Source organism: Pyrus communis, chromosome 11 (assembly GCF_963583255.1).
Source record: "Pyrus communis chromosome 11, drPyrComm1.1, whole genome shotgun sequence".
Taxonomy (NCBI): Eukaryota; Viridiplantae; Streptophyta; class Magnoliopsida; order Rosales; family Rosaceae; genus Pyrus; species Pyrus communis.
In genome coordinates this window covers 6,675,000-6,697,341 of record NC_084813.1, presented here as the reverse complement: position 1 = coordinate 6,697,341, position 22,342 = coordinate 6,675,000, and the positions used below count along the sequence as shown (strand labels likewise).

Below are 22,342 nucleotides of genomic sequence, written 5' to 3'. Positions count from 1 at the left end.
ATTAAAATGAACCAAAGAAATAGTAAATTCACTTAAATCAAAAGTACAAAGTGTCTACAAGCCCATCATAGTATTGTAACTTAGCACCGCATTAAAGTAATTGCTTGTATAGAGAACTAAGTAGAGGAGGCGAGAGATTCATCACCACTTCAATGCTGAGGTCACATTAAAGCACACGCCCTAAGCCCTCAGATTAACAAGATACACCCACCTCTAATAAGTGTGTAGCAAACCACAATTGTTCTGCTCAAATTAAAAACAAAAGGAAGTCAAAAGCGGACAAGGATCCTCTTGTGATCCTCTTTGTGGGAATCTGGAGGATGAATCAATCATATCCGTTCATCGTAAATCATACATCGTGCGCCCAATTTTCATTAAAGACTATTTATATTCAATTTTAAATTAAAAGTGTAAAATAATTTATAAACGCACAATGTACGATGAACGGACCGAATCCCCACAAAGAGGATCCGAAGAGGATCCTATTCCGTAAAAAGTGTCGTTGCTCTACTAAAATCAACTTTTATTTCTAAAATTCCATGTTCTTGATACCATCAATCAACAACCCTCACCACAAGCAAAAACCCAACAAACACATAATGCTAAAGCATCAATACACATTACATAGCAGAGCCCTAAATGACCTGAAATTAACCAGGAATCCTGCACTGCTAATCTCCTCTACATTCCCAGCTACATGCTCGAAGTGGAGGATGCTGCAGCACCGTTACACTGATTAAATCCATACCAAACACCATTTGGAATAAAAGAGTTGTAGTAAAACGTAACAGCCTTGGTGTAGTGGCCATAGATTGTCACTGCCTCTGTTTTCCACCCATCGTATCCGCTCCGGTACAGATACACATAACAGATCTGGTATGTACATGGCCCCGAAATCTTAAACGTATCCGTGGAGCAGCTCTCGAATGTCCTCGAATACGGATCGTCGATCCTAGGAGCATACACCTGATAATCCAAGAAACAAAAATTCGAATATAATCTTTACTTATGAGTTTTATTAGTTGTACTTGCAGTACTTTTTACGTCAAAGTCATCTGTATGTTGTCAGACTGTTAATCCAGACGGTAAATCCAAAAAGTTGTATAGATTAAGACTAATATTACCTGATTGCCATAAGCATCACCAAAGGCAATACTGATCTGATCCCGTGTATAGCGGGGCGAAGAACAGCTGGTCTGTATTGATACAGTGTAAGAACAGCTCCCTGCGTTCTGCAAGAGTGACATATAAATTAATTTGTAGTTTAAGATTATACGGTAAATAATATAATCTGTGTATTAATCGAGAAGAATTGATGTTAATTACCTGGGTTTTGTTAATATTGAAGGATGTGAGAGGTTGGGGCTGTGGAATGATTGATCTGCTGCTGCCTTGTGCGAAGGCGAAGAGGAAGAGGAAGCCCAAATGAAGAAGAAAACTCACAGCCTTCATCATTCTTGTTTTACTTTTCAATACTGTCCGTCTCATCAGGCAATAAGATCTATATACTAGAGTTCCCTCTCTTTGCCCTTGGCATTAATCTCCTTGTCATGTTGCCAACAAATCATTAGTTGTACTTGCACTAGATGAAATCGCAGTAAATTCACCTGGGAGATATAATGGTTGGGTACGAATTTTAGATTTGTATTTTTTAAATAATTTTTTAATTTAATTTATAACGTTGATGAATTACATAATGATGACACGAAGAAATTAAAATACCACTGTAATTCTTGGTGGCATAGAAAAGTTAAAATACCACTATAATTCTTCTTCACACTCGAAAAAGTGAATTGTTGTAGTAAAACTAAAATTTTTTTTTTTTTGATCAAAGTAAATTTAGTGGGAAAGATATCTTCTCCTGATTCTTTTCTTTTAATTCACCAAATCAGATGATTCGTGTGGTTGAAATTTGAATCAACGACTATAAACAGAGATTCATTTTAAAAATTATAATAATTCAAACTGTTTGATCAAATTTCACCGGTACGAATTCTTTAATTTATGGATTAGAAGGACTGGCCCTTCCCAACCCTCAAATTAATGAGTATAGATCCAAACAAAGAAACGACAATTAATGTCCCTCTGAATCCCAGCTCAGGCTACCTGCTACCATGTGTCTATCCGCACTTCTTGTCCTCCTTTCGGTTCTTTCCCCACCTGTATCTCTCTTACTGCCAATATAGCGTGGCATGACCTTAAGCAATAAACATCGGCCTGGAATATACTTCACAGTACACTCGTACAGTTGATTTTTTTTCTTTTTCCTTAGCTATCACAATTGTACTATTTAACAAGTTCCATTTTATCTCTATACTTAATATTGTTTCACTTTAACATTTACGATTTTTTTTAATATTCTACTTTATCATATTCCGTCAATTAGTTAAGAAATTGTTAATTGTGTTGATGTGACATGAAATATTTAGTCTTCTCAATCACATTGGTTGTGTGGCATGTGAAATGACATGTTAGTAGAACTCATTGATAATGTGAGGTAGGTTAAACTTAAATTAGTGTTTGATTTCTTCAGATTAAGAGAAAAATATCAAAAGAAAGTATTGAATTTCAAGATTCGCAAATCAATTTCAATGTTTTTGGAAACTTTTTTGCAAAGATCTTAGAGTTCTGTCATGAGAATCTCTACCTTTATCGCTCCTCTTCTTTACTTTTTTTTTTTTTTTTTTTTTTTTACTCTAGAGAAATCAAACATTGGTTTGAGTTTAGCTATTGAAAAGACTAAATCGCTCATGCCACATTAGCAATTAACGACTCTTTTAACCTATTTAAAGAATTAAAGTAAAGTGAGACATTGAGGAAGAGTGCGTGTGTTAAAGTGACAAAATAAAGTGTAGAGGTAAAGCAAGACACGGAGAAATAATGCATGTAATAAACTAAGTTAGAATGTAGGGCTAAAGTGGGATTTGGTGAAGCGTACCCGTCATAGCTAATGGTAAGTTCTGTTTTTTTTTTTTGGGTCCTTGCAAATCAAGGTGTAATCCAAGTTGATTAGGCCTCGTTTGGCAGCTCGGATCGTACTGACTATTTCAGTCGTATAGGATAAATAGTCGTCGGATAGGACTGACTAAATTAATCGGGCGTTTGGTGTTGTATCGGATTAATTTATACATCGGATAATAGGTCGGACTATAATAAATTTTTTAAATAATTTCACAAAATAAGTGTTGTTAAAATGAAAAAAAAAGGAAGAAAAACAGGTGAGAAAAAAAAAATAAACATCATTACACAGACAAAAATTAAAAAACCCAGATCTCTTCCCACTTCCCATTCGTGTCTTCCTATCTTCACCATCTTCCCCACACATCAATTCCCACCCTTCCATACAAACCCACTTCCTCATTTCTTCAAATCTCCCAAAACCCACATCGATTCACCAACCAAAAAAAAAAAATCCCAGAAATTAAATATTTTCAATGCTAATAAACCAAAATTTATCATCGGAGCCTAGCTCCCTTCCTTGTCGGAGCCCAGCTCCCTTCCTCCTCCTCGTCCTTCTCGTTGGAGCCTAGATCGGAAGAATTTGAATCATCATCTTCCTCCTTCAACCCACGGAAGTATTGTTGTCATGTCAGAGATCGAAGGCGAACGGAGGAGGTGGGAGGTGTGTGTGTATGAAGGAGGAGGGAGGAACAGAAAGAAAAAAAGAAGAAAAAAAGAAGACGACAAAGATGAACTTGAGATCCAAACGAGAGAGAGCAGACGGGTGAGATAGTTGAAGGAGTCATGCAAGAGAGGAACGGAGTGAGCAAGAGAAATCTCACCTGACTAAATAATACAGAGGTTTTGGACGGGATTCATAAGCGGGTGGGAGGAGTATAAAATAAGTGGGGCCGGATTAAATAATCCGGTGCTTATTTAATACGAAGCTCACCAAACACCCGTTTTGTATTATTAATACTATCCGATGGTCTTATACGGTGTGCCAAACGAGGCCTAAGCGTGTTTCTTGTCTAATCCGAAGTTCGAATTCTTCATTCCGTGTTCCTTAATGTAGAGTATTCTTCGGACCCTTTCTGTATCATTGTTACTTTAACTAAACATGGGGTACCCAAAATAAAAAGAAAAAAAATACAGAAAATTGGAAAATGATGTAGCACCAATTAAATTTGTGTTTTAATTGAATTGAAATTTGATTAATAATTGTAATAAAAATTTGTATGACGTAGAATGTGCTACATCATTTGTTGGACAAAATTGGTGTCTCTAGCATTACTTAAATTGAAATGGTTATCTAGCCAGCCTTCAAATCTTCCGTACTAAAAATTGGTACCAGAAAATTACCCACATATAAGAATTTGACACATGACACCTAATAAGAACTCATTTGACTCCAAAGTGTAGAGCTCTTTTAACAGATAATACTTAGGCACTCACCAGTAAATACCTTATATGTACCTTATATGCATCTAGTAAGTACCTTAAATGTCAAAATTGTTCATATGTTATACCTTTTCGGTTGACTTGGTCCGTGTGTTTTCAATTTAACTGATTTAGTCTTCGTGTTTCACTCACTGATTTAATTTAGTACTTTCCATCTAGTTATTGTTAAATTTTTTATAAATATGTTTCGGATTGATTAACAAATAAGAATAAAAGATAAGAAAATTAAAAGAATTCAAAAGTAAAAGGAGAATTTGAAACCCCCAGCACCACCACCGTCGAACACACCCAAGGCAACACCCTAATCACCGTGACTTTTCTCGTAGTTCTTCACCCAACAACTCCCAAGACGATGTCGATCACCCTCCCCCATCCGTGCCATCTTCATAGCATCAATCCGCACCACTTCCCTGATCTCCCTTCCCGCGTACCCTCATGGGTATGATGATTTTTGGATTGTTTCATATTTGAACTTTTATTTATTTTTGACAAAAATCTATTTTTGGTGGAATGGTTGCATTGGCTAACGGTGTAAAACACAAAGGCTAAATCGGCTAAATTCAAAATACAGGGATTAATTGACTAGAATGTTTAAAAGACAAGGACCTTTTTTACATTTAAGCCTTTAAAAAATAATAGACATGTTATTTAATTTTTCTTGGACTTTAAAAACAAGTGACATGTGATATCTTTTTATTGAACCAAATAAAAAAAATGAGTATATGAGTGAGTAACTAAGTATTATCCTTACTATCCTCTCTATAGATTTTTTTTTCTCAATTTTCTATGTATATCTTCCTTCTCCAAAACCCTCCTTATATAGTGGTTGGGTAGAGAATAAAAAGACCAATATGTCCGATGTGGAATTTTATTATAGACTAATCCCAATTCGAAATGGCACACAAATGAGGCCCTTTATTCTCATTTCTCACAGATATCTTCGCAGCTCTACCATATATTAAGTGTTTTTGGAGACCTATAGCTCAAAATACCTCTCTTTCATTGACAAAATCATGTTCATTTGCTATAGATAGAGGCATGAACTACTGACTTTGTTGTATTACATCAGTATTCACTTTCGTCGACATTTCCTTCTGCACCTTATCTTCAGCTAGCTGCAGCTCCCACCTCCGTTGGTTATGGCGCCGCCGTATAAGCTCTGTCGCCGTTGCTAGCTAGACCTATGCCACGACTGGGGAAAGCAACATGCTGTTTTTCTTAAAGACTCTTTGGAACTAAACTTATCTAAAGCTTTCTAACCACCATACCTAAGAATCTAAATAAACTCATGCAAATAGTCATAAGGACTTTAGAATGAGAGAAACTGCTTAACTGGAACCAACTTTCGAAGTAAACAAAACCCATTTTTATTGATTTATTTTGTATATATACCATCAACATAACGTGCGGAATCGATGAAAAATGGGAATACTAAAGCACTAGTACCACTTTTATTAGAAACCAGAGAGTTGCGGTCAGAACAAGAAGACAAACTCCTATATCTTTTTCTGTGTGTTTTCAGGGGATGATGCCGCATCAGCGCCAATACAATTATTAAGCCCATACCAAACACCTTGTGGGATATACATCGAGTTGAAAAAAAATGTGACAGATTTAGCATCAACGAAAATTGTCGCTGTATCTACTTTCCACCCATCGTATCCCGTCCTGTAGAATAACATACAACAAGGGTACGTGCATGGCCCGAAAATATGACCAAATGTATCCATACGACACCGTCGGAATCTGCCTTTTTGTGGATCATCAATTCTACCTGAATACACCTGATCATCATCAGGAAATAATGTTAAAAAGACAATAATACAAGTTGTAAATATCACACTCATGTGACATTGCAGATGATGTTATGTTGGCAGGCATCAATCTAGACGACATTTTTAGATTCACGTTATGCAAAGTTACAAACATGTATAAGCCTGTCACGCAACATAGTATTTCCGACATAGAGCTAGACTATATGTATTGTATAGATATACGAGTTTGTATCTGTATAATGTAATTTGGGAGAGAAGTACCTTATTCAAAGTATCACCAAACGTGATATTGATCTGATTTAGCGTGTAATGGGCCGAAGTACAGCTAGTCTTTATCTTCACCACGTAAGAACAGTTACCTACATTCTGGAAAAACCCATATCTATTAATTTTATTAATACATCAGGATATATAGTAAAAAATTATTACACACAATTTTCAGAAAAAGAACATATGTATTAATTTAAACAAGTAATATTTTCTCTATTTATTTTCATATATTCATTAGTAATTTACAGAACTTTGTTGATTAACTATTTATCGAGGAATTTTCTCATACCTGAGTGGATGGGAGGAGTTGGGGTTGTGCATTAATGGTTGAAGTGGCTTGCATGAAGGTGAAGATAAGCACTAAAGTCACTGCTGCCTTCATTGTTATTGACATAACCTTCAACTTAATTTCAGTAAAAAATATAATCTGAATAAGAGAGAGGGGATATATCATTATATAGGGTATACGAATGCTACAGTCGGTCGTTCATGTGCAAGTCTTTATCACTTGCTTAACTAAGGGTGGATTACAGTCAGAAACTTTATCTCTATGGTTGTGATATTTGATTATGACATTAGGTTAAGTGTGTACACCATTATCTCTTTGTCATGTTGTCAAGAAATTCTATTAGTAGGTATGAAAAGCCCTGCGAGCAGGCATTTCTAGAATTTATTTTAGACACCTTCCATTTTTAAGAGGTCTATATTTTTATATTCTTTGATCTTTTGTTTTGGAAAGTGATGGATTGTCTTGATGAGATAGAACATACCTCTTTAACTCATTGTGTTCCAAGTTCAAACTATCTTTCTTCTTATATTTAGTTGAGTTTAGAAAAGATTATATCTAGCATTTGTAAAAAAATAACAATAATCTATCTTTTTACTTTCTTAAACCAGTGGTATTATGATTGTTTTTTTTTTTTTTTTAAATTACGAAAGGGGGATTCCAACTCAAATGCATAGAAGAGCACATTCAGTCTAACCAATGTTGTAGTGCACATATTTGCATCTTTCACTTTAATCTTTATACCGTCTTGCCATGCTTTGTTCTTTCCACCCATTGTCTCCAACCCTATAAAGATGCACATAACATGCATGTCCCGGACGTGCAATTTAGTATGTTACATTGGCGAAGCACCATTTTTTTTTGTAATACGTCAAAGTATCAATCTAGGCAACATATCCAAAATAATAAACAAAAATACTTTTATTTAATGAGTAATTCAGATTCACAATCTTTAACACGAGTACTATTTGAAAGGAAGTAATTATAAGTACCTTAATTATGGCCGTTAGCATCACCAAATTTTTAATTCCGATCTGATCTCGAGTATATATGGAGGTGAAGTACAGTCTTTATTTACATAACGTACAAATTTACATTCTACAAGAGCCATACTTATCAATGTTCTTGGTAAGATATAGCATACAATTATGTATAAACCAAAGCAATTTTTGTCTGTCTAGTATTTTCTAGTTAATTATTTTCATATGTACAATTGCAATTTAACAAACATAGAACTTTAACGATCATCAAATAATGAATGCAATGCAAGCTTATTTTTGACACAAGTGATATGGAGGAGGGAGAAAATCGAACTTTGAACGTACACAGGTGAACACTCTTAACAGACGGACCTGGGTGTTTGTTGAAACTTGAAGGAAGTGAGAGGCTGGGGGTGGGGTTGGTGTTGTAGCTGTGGACTGGTTCAAGTTGCTTGGATGAAAGCCAAATGGAGGAATGCTAATTAAAGTCACCCGAGCCTTCATTGCTATTGCCATAACAAGTTTTCAATAGACTATAGTTTTGAGGAGGAGAGAAAGGGACAACTGAAGACAAATATGTGGGATATTATATGTATAGAGATGCATTGCTTACCATGACAAGCATAAATTAATTTTGGAAAATGATTTTCTCGCACCTTTTCTTTTTTGATATATATCTGCCTATTTTTTTTTCATTAATTTTCTTTTAACTGCTGTAATATGAAAGCCAAAAATAAATAAATGTGCTTAAGAGGAAATAAGTGATATGTGAAAATTACTTTTTCTGAATTAGGAAGAGATCAGGCAAAGAAAAATATATCGGTCTCTATAATTGTGGTATCTGGTTATGAGATTAGGTGTACCATTATCTCTTTATCTCATGTTGTTAACAATTACTAAATATGAAAACCACCACAAATTCAGTCAATTTCAGAATACATTTTAGGAACCCATCACGCTTAAAAGGTATGTTTTGTTTTCGTATTTGTACGCTTTTACTTTAACCTTTAGTACCCCTTGGAGGATGAGGATCCTCTCTGGATCATTTTTGTGGGGATCTTAGAGATTCTCACATCCTAATCGTTCATCATACATCGTATGGTTAGTTTTTTTTTAATTACTATTTGTGTTTAATTTTGAATAATAAAATTCAAATGATTTATGACTGTACGATGTACAATAAATGATTAAGGTGTGAGGATCTCTATAATTTGGGTCCGGATGGGAACCAAATCCCCGCTGGGAATCGAATAGGATTAGTGTCATTAGTAATAAGTGCATTCTATCTTATTATTTTACATCATTTTCACCCCAGATTTTGTTAAATAATTGGTTTTAAAAGAGCTTTATTTTATTTTATTTTTAATTTCAGTTAATATGTACAAAGAAGCCTTTAATGATGAAAATTTTTTTTGGAGGCTTTTTGACGCAAAGCCAATCAGAGAATAGAACTAAGGGTCAGTTTTTGGGATTGATGTTTTTTTTTTCTTCTAAAACCGCTTATGTTGTGCTTAAAGAAAAACTAGTTGTAAAATAAAAGGGTTGAGCGTTTGATAAACTTTATTTTCAAAAGTGTAAAGCGTTTGAAAATTTTCAATGTAAAAGTGATTGTATGACAAAAATACACATAGTAGTAGGCGTGGTGACAACAACAGCAGCGGCAGGGTAGTGGCAGTGATGGCAGCACCAACAGGTGTGGGGGGTGGTACCAATAATAGGATGTGGTGGTTGGGGTGTAGAGGCAACAGTGTTCGTAGTGGTGATGGTGGCAATTGCATTGTTGATGGCGATGGCAAAGATAGTGGTGGTGATAGTGGCAGTGGGATAATGTTGGTGGTTGCAATCAAGGGCAATGGCGACGATAGCGGTGGCGATGGCGATGGTGGTGGTAATTATAGAGCAGGTGATGGTAATGGAAACAATAATTGTAAGAGTATGGTGGTGGTGTCAATAGTGGAGAAGCTGCTGCAAAACCAGCTGCCATGGAGATTGACGGAGCCCAACTATCTGCTGACTTTGATCCTCTCCCATTTGCCAGAAGGTCTTGTCTTGTTTTTCCTTCTTTTACTCTTTTTAAATGTATGTTATTTGGTTAGAGACATTCATCCTTTCAAATAATTTCATTGTTTGGTTGCTGACAAAACCAAAAAGATTGCAAATTAAAATTTCATCCACTTCGTAAGCAGATTGTGGTTCCTGCTCTCACTCCCCAGTCATCTCCTTGATTATTTGGTTGCTAAAATATAAACAATTTTGAATTCAATACGAAGGGTTGGGTTTGTCAAGCTGTTATATTTTGTCATTGTTTGCAGTTACCAGCTAGAAGCAATGGAAGCAGCAATTAAGAACACCATCGTGTTCTTGGAGACTGCCTCTGAAGAGACTCTGATTGGCATCATGCTTCTCCGCACCTACACTTGCTCCACAAGCCTTCTCCTTTCATTGCCGTCCTCTTGGTTCCTCAAGTTGTCTTGGTCAAACAATTATGCACCTACTAACTCACTGTATATAACTAGTTTTTCCACTTGCATATAGCAACTCTATAACATTATTGCTGTGCCTTCTAATACTAGCAAGCTGATGCACGTACAAACTCAAGTTTGTCTTTTTTGAATGTTGCTTTTAATAGCTGCTGTTTGGGGGTCGTTGTTTTAAAACTAAGCGGGATGTTTTGTTTTACCATTTATTGCTTAACTTTGAAATAGTAGTTTTTGGTGAAAAAAAACCTCCAAATGGGACCTAAGAGGCTAAAATCATTGTGTCGAAATTTCAAAATTTTCTACAGAGCCAAAATACACCAATTTTGCAAGACAATTCTGCGGAGTTGCATTCCTGTCAGAACATGGTAAACGTGGGAGTACGAAGATTTAAAGGCTTTCCAAAAATTTTAAGTGACATGTCATTTAAATAATGAGTTTAATGATGTTCGATTACCAAGCACTTTTGTTCTATACAATTTGCCTCCTTTGTGATCAATGTATACTTTCTCAGGGATTTAAATTTCTTTTTTGGTAAGAAAAAGTTTTGAAGGAGGGAAGGCTATCCCATTCCAAGGTCAGGGCATATACCACAAGCCTCTTTGTGAAATTATAGAAGGGGTCTTAACCTCTTTATTGGTTTTTACAGATCAACCACCAAGAGAAATTATCGACAGTGAGACTCGAACCTAAGCCTTGTTTTAGTAAAGAGAACAATCTTTACCAACTCCTCGTTTGTTTAAACTATACATAGACGGATTTAAATTTAATTGCAAAGAGAGAACCCTAAGCTCTAGTCAACTTGGCTACACTCATGACCGATTTTTTTTTATTTTTTTATTTTTTAACTTTGTTATTTTAAAATTGTAGAGAGTAAAAACTCTTATTATTAACATTTGTATAGTAAATTTTGGATTTTATGCTTGGTACCAATCTGATTTTTTTTTTTTTTTTTAAACTTTGCTATTATAAAATTGTAGAGAGTAAAAACTACTCTTAGCGCTCTAGTTTTATCTGTTATTCTTGATTCTAGCTATCTAATGATCCCTAATCCATTCACAGCTCGGGGCTACATGGAGTTCAGTGGAGGGCATACTTATATCGCAAATCGTCCTAAAGAACCACCGTGTCTTTCTCCGGCAAAAAATTTACCACGGCGACGCACACGCTACACATTGTTTTGGGAAGACAGTATATTACAAGGTATTGACAAGAATAATCTTAAGAGTATAGAAAATATAATCTCATGGAGTGTAGAGAAATATTACCTGTTCTCATATTATCTAATGCAAGTGAGGTTTGAAAACATACTGGCTATCGCAAAGCCTGAAAATACACCGGAGATGAATTCAACATTGCTTTCGGTTCAACATTCAGTAGGAAGCTTTATTCAGAACTCAGTTGGAGGCTTCAACCTTATCAGTCTCTTGATTCTATCCTTTTCTGTATTTTCCAGCAATCCCTTCAAAGTACAGGAAAACAGATGTCAAAGAAGATAAAATTCATCATTATAAAGAAAAAGGCTGGGCAGCAACATATAACTGTTGTGCAATATGGAGTCCAGTAAATGTGAGACGAAACGACGGATGAAAGCAAGTCTTCCTATCAACCCGAATAATAAAAGGAAATGTAAGGTTTGATTGTGATGTTATTATGATGAGAATTTTTCGCTCTAATTGTTTAAAAAGTTATCCAGCAGCTCACCTTCCAAACAATTTCATCCAGACACAAGCAAATTCTTCCGTACTTATCCAGGAAAAGGCGCTCGGTTGGAGGCTTTCCGCATACATCCTTCACAGCTGATGTTATAACAAAGATGACTTCCGACACTAGCAAGAAACCATCCAGGGTTAACAAAGCAATACCAGTAATAAAATCAAGCACATCATCTCTCCCATTTAAAAGCAATTGACAAAATATGGCGAAACCATAGCAAGCACCACATCAGAGTCTAAAAAAGTTATCATTTTGCATTTTTTGACAATAGGTGATGGCATCAAATTTCCACCGAAAAACAAATAAAACAATTGCTACCTTTGGCCAATTGCACCAAGCAGTACATCAGATTCGGTCCTACTAAAACATCTTGGGGGAAATATATAGCACTCTTTTTTCGCTTGTTTCTTCTAAGCAAAGTCATCAACCTTCCCTAATACTGAACTGACCCACTGTAATAGGTGAGAGCCTTGTGCATGGTTGATGACATGAAACTACTTTGGAAGGCATGTAAAAGTTACTCATCTAAAATGGAAAAGCCCATATTTGCAACTAACTAAACTACCGATGAAAAGGTATTAAAGAGGTGTGAAAAACAACTGGTCCAGAACATTAATCCCAACAACAGTGAAGTCCAACTTTGGATTTTCATTGATTAATTTCATCCTGTCGTTTTTTACAAACCAGCATCATATTATTGAATGGAGCACTGAATACTTACAAGCTAGTTCATCATACTCATCTTTGCCCACGACATAGATGCTGACATCTCCAAGCACAGTGTAAACAATGTAAACTGACCTGATAAACACATGAACACATGTCAAATCATGTAAAATGGTACCAGATTCTGAGTCACGTTTCTATTATTAATATAAATACAGATGACAATGGAGTTCTTTGCAGAATACTCAATGCCAAAAAGGGAATCCCTTCACAAACCAATTTTCAAGCTCTAGCTTATAAATTTTACAACCTTCATCACATTCCAGCATTATATTCTCACTGGGGCAAAAATCAGGCTCCAGCTCAGTTCTGATTACACGATATGCCATTACACTAGTCATCTAATACTAAGGCAATCTAAACGTAGAGATTATGCATTATATCCGCACAACAACAACAGAAACTATTATACATACTTGTGGCAAGCAACAAGGAGCTCTTCATTCTTCACGCCCCTAAGATTATCTGCCCCAAGTTTGACTAGGAAAGATCGCCAATGCAGCCTTTCCTCAGCAGGAACTCCATTGAAACTTCAATAAGACATAAAACCAATGAGTCAATGCTTCACGAAGACAGCAAACCCAAGCACAAAAAGATATCAAAGCAATCAACTCAAAACTGATCTACCATCAGTCCTTTTCGATATACGCCATATAGATTGCAATCGCATACACACTATACAGCAACGCACAACGATGAGGTTTCTATAGCAAATGTAAAATCGTCTCTATACCATGTCTACACACAAAACATGATTTGTTGTAAATTGTTGCCTACCCTGTTCACATCTTGATCTGACAAGATCTCGTAAGATAGAAACAAGAAGGGTACCATTTAAAATTCGGCGTTTCCCCGTAAACCCATATAATACAAATAAGCAACCATCCTAGCAAATCAAAGTCCACCCGATTTAACCCAGCATACATACAAAGAAAACAACATATTACACAGATATGAAAAACCCAACATCACAATTCAGATCCAATCCATAATATTTCCAAGCTAGATTAACCAAACCCACAAAAGGGTATTACATAATCAACAATTCTAAGCCAAAAACGCAAAGCAATTCAAAACCATGAGGATATATGAAAGGACGGCGGAGATCTGCGCTTACCGTTCAACTAGGATGTTGCCTTCCGAGTTGGCGAACAACACTGCCAGTATCATAGCTCGCTCGCTGAGTTGAGTTGTAAAAAGGTAGGATCGGGGAGGAACACCAACAATTACTGATGCGATGAACTTGTTTACAAAAAATGTCAAATTTTCTATACGAAATTGGAATTTTCACAGCTTGTGGTCACCTCAAGCTGCGGTGGGAGTCGGTATGGTTGCTTTTGGGTAGAAAGATCTGCAGACTTCAGAGAAGAAGTGGGCTTTGTTTGATTATCTGGGCTGACTCCATTTGGGTCAGAGCAGATTTCTGTGATTTTATGATTTTGTAGGCTTAGATGGATTTATTTCTACAGATTTCTATGATTTTATGGGTTGGTTATGATTTTGTGGGCCTAGATGGGTTTATTTCTATGATTTTGTCGGCTTACATTTTGTTATTGTAGAGAGAGAGAGAGAGAGAGAGAGAGAGAGAGAGAGAGAGAGTATTCACACGGGTCAAAGTACATATTCACGGGGATGCAAGCATTTTTGATATGTTAGAATACGAGCATGAGAATGTATGTAATAATCAACTATTTTGATTCAAATTAGTGCAAAGAAGATATAGGACTGAAACACAGTTTTTATCCTAATCTCGTACTTTATTGTTGAACAAGGATTACTTGTTAGTGTTCGACTTGGATTCTAACAAAAGAGACGAGTGGATTGAACGTGTATGTATAGTAAGCATTTGATCCTAAAAAAATAGAATCAAAGGCCTATTGTTGATTTGAGCATTAAAGGTTTTGTTAGAGAAGAGAAGATTTGTCGTATAAGATTGATGGTTTCACCATCTTCTATCTCTAATCTCTATATGGAAGGTGTATTATTTTCCTTGGTAATTATTCGTTTTGTATCCATCCCTAGCCCTAGCCCTAGCAGTACACTCCATCAATTGGTTAAATTTCCATTGTTGTTGCGCAAGAACAACAGCATTATTGTTTTAATTAATACGAGGCTTGCACAACCGTCATGATAGGCCGCACAACAATAATGGGAAATTTGATTAAATATAAGGAAAACTAATGAAAATGATTTAAAAACTTTGAATTTTAACGATAATGACAAAATAAAGGGTAAAGTGAATAGTACCAGGATTGACTTTTTAGTGTAAAAATGTGATTTTTCGTTAAAGTGAACAGTGCCTGGAGTTTTTCGTTAAAGTTGCCTTAAATATAACTACATGTGCAACAGTGAAGGATCCTGCGCAAATAATTCATGCTGCAACTGCAACTAAAAATGGTTTCGAAAAAGATCTTAGATTCGATATTCTGTAAATTTGTAATTTGAGCTTCTATTAGGGTTGAGTTCGAGGCCAACTGGTAGGGTTCTAGTTGATCCATGTCGAGTTTCAGATCGACGTGTTGGAGCTCATAAGTTATAACGCTACGTAGTCAAAATGGGTAAACTTAATATTGATCAATCTACAATACAGTATCATTCTATTCCCCGTATTAGGAAAATATATATTTCGATCCATATATAGTATACTACGCTTCACATTTCTTATGTACTTAACCTCACTCTTTGTTTAGAGTGCAACAAAGTTTTTCATAGGTCTTTGGGATTTTGTGTTGTCAAAGTTTGATGAGCAGTTGGAGGGTATAATCATGTACTAATCGACATTTAGATATTGAGAATATGAATCTCACATCAGGAAGAGAATAAATTTTGTATATGCTTATAAAGAGTTAGACTACTCCTCATATATTAATTAACGTCCTTCATTAGGGTCATTCGAATCAAAGGATTCTCCATTTAGAATCTAATAGATATATTAATACATAATCACAGGATTTGAATAATAAGAAAATGATGAAAACAAAGGATCAATCTATAGCCATTTCATATATACGTTCAATCCAATGCATTTAGTGTTCAGAAGGTTCCAAAAGATGCTACGCTCTAGCCGAGCAGCGCGCAGGTGCATCTAGGTGAAACCTAGGTGGTTTTTTTTTTTAAATTTATTACATAACAGATAAATAAATGTCTACTTATATTGTATTAAGTACTAAAATGACATATAAATTATAAAGTACTAAAACATATGAAAACATTAGAAACAAGCATATAATGAGTGTTTATCCAAGTAACCAATTGATTGAAAAACTAAAATGCAAAATGAAAGTTATCTATTTTCAGTTTATGTGAGAGTTGCGACATTGGCAGGTTAGGCAAGCACCTAGGCAAGTCTAGACGCCACTTCTTATTTTTCATACGCCTAGAGATTAATCATGGCGGTGGCCACCACCTAGTGCCTATGTGGGGATTTTCTGTCTATGTAAGATTTGCAACCTAGGCAGGCTAAGCGAGCACTTAGGCAGGCGCCTAGGTAGGTCTAGGTGACCTTTCTTATTTTTTTAAACGCTTAGAGATTAATCGTGGTGGTGAAACCGCCTAGTGCCTTGGTGGAGATTTTTAGAATAATAGGCATTGATGTAGTAAAACCTATCTGTAGTGATATGTAATATAAGAATAACCTCCATGCAGTCATAGAAAGTTTTGATCCCAACTTGGGCCAATTATATATAAGAATATACTTTACATTGTAATAAGTTATTTTTTTTAGTTGCATCGTCAAAAACTTGCCTAATAATAATTGTCAATATGATCTTTAACAAAACTCTTTTACATATCTTTCTAATCCAAGGTTCTAAAAAACTAGGTGCTAGTTGGGCAACGGGCTAGGGTCTACTTACACTCTAAAAATAAAAGTATACTTGTATTGAGAATTTAGGAAAGTTACAATTTAAAACTTAAGTCATATTGACATCCTCACTAACAAATGCAGCAAAAAATAAGAAAAACCAAAAACAAAAATTGAAAATTCACTAATTAAATAGGTTATTCAGAAAACCCTTTCACTTAATCAAAAAAATTAAAAATAATAGAACTGCCTAGCCAGCCTAGCCACCACCTAGCCCGCCTAACCTGCTTAAGTGGCCGCCTAGCTAGCCCCTGCCTGATTTTTCTCCACGTTTCGGCCTAAATCGAGTCGGTCCTCCATCGCCTAGAGCCTAGAGGCTGCCTAGGCCAATTTTTAGAATATTGTTCTAATCACTACATACATGCACTAATATTTGAGACTAGGTGTTTCATTTTTCCTAGTGTCTTAGTAATTGACACTGTTCTAAAAATTCCTGCCTAACGCCGCCTATGCGCTAGGCGATTGGCCACCACTCGCGGCGATAGGCGGTTGGCCACCATCCCGATTAATGCTTAGGCATTTGAAAATTAAGAAATGGCATCTAGACCTATTGAGGTGCCCGCCTAGGCACCTGCGGCGCTAGGCGGTTGGCCACCATCCCGATGAATGCCTAGGCATTTGAAAATTAAAAAAGGGTGTCTAGACCTACTAAGGCGCCCGCCTAGGCAGCCACCTAGCTCATCCAAACCTGCCCAGGCACCCGTCTAGGTTGCGACTCACTTAGACAGAAAATAGATAACTTTCATTTTTCATTTTATTTTTTTCAATAAATTGTAAGAGACTTCTTGAATACTTAAATGAATACACATTATATGCATGGTCCCCATGTTTTCATTATGTTCTAATACTTCCTAATCTATATGTTATTCTATTTTGTAGTTTATAATGAAATTATATATTTTTTAAGTATAAACATACACTTATTTACACAAAATATAATATATTTACTTAAATTCACCTAGTCATCCTAAGCGCCTAAACGTTAGGCCTCAGCTCGCCGCTTAACTAGCATCCTTTAGAACCTTGTTAATTACATATTCACTATTAATGTAGTACCTTGTATCTATAGACCTTTAATTAAGAATAATAAATAAGTCAAAACCTTTTTTTTTGTAATTGCACCTCTATTAAGTAAAATTCGTTTAGTCCCAACGTTATTAGTTATTACTATACATAGGGAGGGTTTACTGTACATACAATTTTTTTTTTTTTTTGAGCAAACGATATTATCTACACTAGGGGGTTGGGGAAGTGAGCTAAGCCTCACAATGAGTTAGCAATAATGTGGTTCAAATTCACCATTGGTGAGAATTGAACCTAAGACCTCTCACTTATCAGTGAAGAAGAGTACCACTAGACCATAGTATTAAGTGGCTACTGTATAGACAAAATTTAGCTTTGTCATCAAGACCTTTTTTTCTTTCAAATTTGTCCATCTAAATGGAGGCCTGGTCTTATCTCTAAGCAAGAACTTTGTGGATGTGGATATATGGAGATGTATAGTTAGGCCTTTTGCCATTTATAGCTAGCAGTTCATTTAAACTTTGTGGTTAGAACTTTCAAAAAATGGAATGATCCAATTTTACATATCGAAGGGAACTCTTTTTAATAGACTTACCCTTTACTAAAGGGCAAACTAAAACACAACAAAGGCCAACTTCTTATTACAGAAACAAAATACCTAAACTTTTAACAAACTCAAACGCCTTCCACACTGTAATGCTAAAGCTATTTAATTATGTGTCACTGTACAGATGAAAGATCGACGAACAAAACAACCCAGCTGGCTAGGGTTTGGCTGTTCCTAGCTTAATTGGCTCATGATTTTCCTGTTAAACATGCAAATGGCTATGCCTATAGAGCCTAGTAGATCACCAGCACATGGGATTTGATACTCCAAAAACCAGAAAATTCCACTGAAATGCTGAAAGCTCCAAAGATACATATCCTCATTGAGTGCCAACACGATTTAGTCTTCATTAATTACTTGAAATTTTTACGAGAATCTACGTGCGAGACTCACAGGAGCCTTTAGAAATATGACAAAAGCATAAGTTTTGGGAGGATTAATCAATGTAATATGTCGAAGTAAAATTGTTTGCCCTGATACCATGTTAAAATCATATTAGTACTCAACATATAAATAATAGAAATAGACACATATGGACCTGGGACTTCGAAATAAGGTGGACGAAGCCTTGAAACTAAAGAAAATAAAGGAGGCGAGATATGGCCGGACGGGTTCCTATGAATTAGGTCATTGCATCTCTTAAGAATTAGGTGGGCAACAGAAAATTCAAGCAACCACTTGATGAAAGAGAAATATTATCCACACTTGATTTTTTATCATGCACTCATTTGTAAATGATTGAAGAGTGCGCGATGACAAACTAAAAAGTGCGAGTAATTTTGTATATTACTAGCCGTTCATTATGGGTTCACGCACGTGCCAAGTGATTTTTTCTATCTTTTTTTGTCAATACTTTTTCTATATTTGTACTCTTCTGTTTATTTTTTTTTTTGTTTTTTTTGGGCTAAGAGTAGCAAGTGCAATTTCTTAGGACTCATTACTCATTGGTTACAGACTCATTATGGACAATCCATCAACCATGGAAGTCCAACATCCATCCAAAAAGAAAGATTCGAATCCCCAGCATTAGGCTATATATTGTGGCGTAGGATTTTCTCTCCTTCAAATTCCATCTTCTCTCTTCCCCTCTTCTCCCCTTCCTTTCCCTTTCACTTTCTTCTGTATTTGTCTTTTTATAAAGAAGTCAACATTATAAAATGTTGATGCAGTTAATCGTGATCATTCAAATAGAAATGAGAGAGGAGCGAAATTTAGAGGGGAGAAAATCTTACTTCATATATCGCTATCCGATTAGCAGCCACATTCGCATCAATGATCTGATTGTCCAGAACAATACGATGAACTACATTAGCATATGTCCCCTCTATAGCAAAAAATTATGCTAGATTAAAAAAATTAACTCGGAATCATCTCCGTAATTATTGCATGTATTATAGGAATGTAATTTTCCAATTGTAATTAGCGTAGGATTCCTACCTAAATAGGAATTTTTATAACCCTCCATATAGATTGTAATATTTACACACATCAATACATGGGAGTGATATTTCTACATGGTAAGCACATCCATCAGCTCAAGTATGCACATAATCTCTTACAGAAATTTGGCATGCTCTCTTGCAAGCCTGCCTCTACTCTTCTTTGCTTGAAAGTTGTCTTACTGCTTCTGATGGCTTATTACTAGCATATCCCACTACATATTGTGAGTTGGTTGGCTCCTTACAGTATCTCACTCTCACTCGTTCAGATACTTCCTTTGTTATCAACATTGTTGCTCAATTTATGAGCGCTCCTTGCACCACCCACGTATTGATGCCAAGCGCATTTTTCGATCTGTCAAAGGTACTTTGGATGTCGGCCTAACTCTGGCACCTCAGTTTTCTTCGTTACATTGTCTGCTTACTCTGATGCTGATTGGGCGGGTTGTCTGGACACTTTGTTGTACTTTTACGCCCAAACGGAAGCAAATTCTAATAAAGTACCAATATCAACGTCAATGAATTTCACTAAACAAACGGAGATTACAAAAGAGTGTTTAAACTCTCACAACCCAAATCCCACAAATTGACTCTCACCAAATTGACACACAAAAGAGCCACATTAAATACACTAACCCTAAGGTCCTATTTATAGTGCATAGGACTTAGGTTACAATAAGAATCCTAATAGGAAGTAAATACAAATCCTAATAAAAAAGGTAATTAACAAAATCTCTCCACTAAAGAAAACAACTAAGAAGTCAAAATCCAAACCCAAATAGAACACTAAAACCAAATAGGTAACACAAATCTAATTCTTTGCATCATCCTAATTTTGAGCCGTAAAACCTAACAAACTCGCCGCTCTACCATTGGCTACCTTGTTAATCTTGCACTAATCTCATCTCCTGGTACTCCAAAAAGCAGTCAACAGTCGCCTACTCTAGTGCCAAATCTGAATACCGATCTCTTACTCATGCTTGTGTTGAAACTACATGGCTTTGCTTTCCTCTTCGAGAGCTTGATGTTAGCTTATCTTTTCCAGTGTTACTTCATTGTGACAATCTCAGTGCCACTTATCTTGCTGCCAATCCCATTCATCAGTGCCACTTATATATTTTTGGGATTATACAAGAACAAGTTAATTATTCAATTTTTTGCTGAACAGCGAGAGGGAGAACTTAAAAGTGAAAACCACAATCAATTAATCAATTTTGGTTATCATACATATCTCATCGCAAGCCCTAATTTTAACAAATATATTGTGACTAGTATTACCTCTCATGTGTGTTCCTTATTTCGTATACCAACCAAATAGTTTCGAGAGCGACACATTTTATAGGGGATTACAAATATATGGAGATAGATGGAGACGTATACCTAATATATTTTCTCCTCCTTATGAGGTCACAGACTCACAGTCACACAAAGAAACAAACCCAACAAATACAATCCCCATTGACAAGACTAAGCACATGGACATCCCTCGCACACTTTGGTGTGTTGATCAACCTCCATGTGATGATTGATAGGGATTATACCAACTTAAGTAGCAAATTTTGTCAATTTCTATTCAGAAGTTCCTCTATCATCTGCAATGCAACCCTTTCCTCCTCATCCATCATCCTATCATCAACATCCCCACCTTCCTGCCCTCCTGCCATTTCCTCAGTATCCAAAGCGCAAGAGGTACTACTACTAATTTCTGATTGGGGTGCTTGCAAACGACTCTTCTGGTCCAGCTCAACCATCATCAGCCAGTTTGAATCTGACCGGGGTCCAGCACCCTTTTGCCAGACCCCGATGAGGGAATTCTCTGTGTCCAGCCTCAGGCAAGTGAGGGAAGGAGACGGGGACTTGCAGCACTTGCGAAGCTTGGCACTGAGGATTGCCGAAAGTGTTGTGGAAGAGGTGGAAGAGTTGTTGTTGCTGTTGCCAGAGTTGTTGTTAAGATCGTTAGCTGCAGCCATTTCATTTGTGACGACTGGAAAGTTTGTTTTGGCATTTCTCCCACTCATCAAAATTGCTGCCTCATCATACGCTCTTGCTGCTTCTTCAGCTGTCTCATATGTCCCAAGCCATACCCTTCTTTTCCTGCATTAAAACAATATTAGAACGTTAGGAGTGATACCATGTACTATTTAAAGATCAAATCAATTAACTGACATTTCTTTCACATTTCCTAAGTAGTAGCTAACAAAGTTAGTCATGCATACTAAATCTGTAAACTAAAATGCCACTTCAGTCTTTTCCTGTAACCCCAAAACCCAAAATTAATACCATGCACTAAACAAGTCCTAATTAAGATTTAACACCACCATGCTATAATGGGACATTTTTTATATTTGAAGAAAACAAAGAATCAATAACTAGAGCAGTATATATAATTCCATATGCAAATTGTATAATCAAAGTATGATTAGTATTAGAGCAGCAACATAAAATTTTCTAACTAGTACTTGAAACTGATGCAGTAAATATATTAGTGTGCGAGTGTGTGTTAAACATTGTGGAGGATATGTTATTGTGACCCAAAAATGGATGTATGTGGTGGATAGTTTGTTGAGAATACAATAGTGGAATTAATAGATGGCAAAGATGAATAGAAGAGGGTTGGTAGGAGAAGAGAAGAGGGATGAACAGATCATACAGTAATGGATGACGAATCTCAGAAACCCAGGAGCCCCAGTGGCGTTGCCTGACCCCTCTGAACTTCTTTGATTGTACCATATTTGCTGTCAGAGAGGGGGAGAGAGAGAGAGAAGGAGAAGTATGTGGTA

The 22,342-nt window shown here is 36.1% G+C and overlaps 4 protein-coding genes across 4 annotated transcripts; all 4 read right to left on the bottom strand.

The window, feature by feature from the left end:
- Positions 1–502: 502 nt before the first annotated feature.
- On the bottom strand, positions 503–1,538 carry LOC137708368 (embryo-specific protein ATS3B-like). Its single transcript, XM_068447424.1, has 3 exons — positions 1,327–1,538; positions 1,125–1,232; positions 503–966 (listed from the first exon to the last, which is right to left on the bottom strand). Exons 1-3 carry the CDS (start codon positions 1,486–1,488, stop codon positions 694–696), a joined length of 543 nt encoding a protein of 180 aa, XP_068303525.1. The 5' UTR covers positions 1,489–1,538; the 3' UTR covers positions 503–693.
- A 4,359-nt stretch (positions 1,539–5,897) lies between these two features.
- LOC137749281 (embryo-specific protein ATS3A-like) lies at positions 5,898–9,120 on the bottom strand. Its single transcript, XM_068489383.1, has 3 exons — positions 6,736–9,120; positions 6,438–6,542; positions 5,898–6,185 (listed from the first exon to the last, which is right to left on the bottom strand). The coding sequence occupies exons 1-3, from the start codon at positions 6,898–6,900 to the stop codon at positions 5,898–5,900; spliced, it is 558 nt and encodes a 185-aa protein (XP_068345484.1). The 5' UTR covers positions 6,901–9,120.
- A 2,275-nt stretch (positions 9,121–11,395) lies between these two features.
- On the bottom strand, positions 11,396–13,933 carry LOC137708299 (uncharacterized). Its single transcript, XM_068447344.1, has 5 exons — positions 13,749–13,933; positions 13,048–13,161; positions 12,627–12,706; positions 11,894–12,018; positions 11,396–11,651 (listed from the first exon to the last, which is right to left on the bottom strand). The coding sequence occupies exons 1-5, from the start codon at positions 13,799–13,801 to the stop codon at positions 11,580–11,582; spliced, it is 444 nt and encodes a 147-aa protein (XP_068303445.1). The 5' UTR covers positions 13,802–13,933; the 3' UTR covers positions 11,396–11,579.
- Positions 13,934–20,804: 6,871 nt separating this feature from the next.
- LOC137709499 (ethylene-responsive transcription factor WIN1) lies at positions 20,805–22,342 on the bottom strand. Its single transcript, XM_068448586.1, has 2 exons — positions 22,213–22,342; positions 20,805–21,656 (listed from the first exon to the last, which is right to left on the bottom strand). The coding sequence occupies exons 1-2, from the start codon at positions 22,290–22,292 to the stop codon at positions 21,125–21,127; spliced, it is 612 nt and encodes a 203-aa protein (XP_068304687.1). The 5' UTR covers positions 22,293–22,342; the 3' UTR covers positions 20,805–21,124.

Coding starts and splice junctions, on each gene's coding strand:
- LOC137708368 (XM_068447424.1), bottom strand. CDS start 1,488: ATGAGACGGACAGTATTGAAAAGTAAAACAAGAATGATGAAGGCTGTG. Junction 1,233..1,326: donor TCAATATTAACAAAACCCAG/GTAATTAACATC, acceptor TCACTCTTGCAG/AACGCAGGGAGCTGTTCTTA. Junction 967..1,124: donor GTGATGCTTATGGCAATCAG/GTAATATTAGTC, acceptor TTGGATTATCAG/GTGTATGCTCCTAGGATCGA.
- LOC137749281 (XM_068489383.1), bottom strand. CDS start 6,900: ATGATATATCCCCTCTCTCTTATTCAGATTATATTTTTTACTGAAATT. Junction 6,543..6,735: donor AACTCCTCCCATCCACTCAG/GTATGAGAAAAT, acceptor GGGTTTTTCCAG/AATGTAGGTAACTGTTCTTA. Junction 6,186..6,437: donor TTGGTGATACTTTGAATAAG/GTACTTCTCTCC, acceptor GATGATGATCAG/GTGTATTCAGGTAGAATTGA.
- LOC137708299 (XM_068447344.1), bottom strand. CDS start 13,801: ATGATACTGGCAGTGTTGTTCGCCAACTCGGAAGGCAACATCCTAGTT. Junction 12,707..13,047: donor CTCCTTGTTGCTTGCCACAA/GTATGTATAATA, acceptor TGTGTTTATCAG/GTCAGTTTACATTGTTTACA. Junction 11,652..11,893: donor TGGATGAAATTGTTTGGAAG/GTGAGCTGCTGG, acceptor TGTACTTTGAAG/GGATTGCTGGAAAATACAGA.
- LOC137709499 (XM_068448586.1), bottom strand. CDS start 22,292: ATGGTACAATCAAAGAAGTTCAGAGGGGTCAGGCAACGCCACTGGGGC. Junction 21,657..22,212: donor GAGATTCGTCATCCATTACT/GTATGATCTGTT, acceptor GTTTTAATGCAG/GAAAAGAAGGGTATGGCTTG.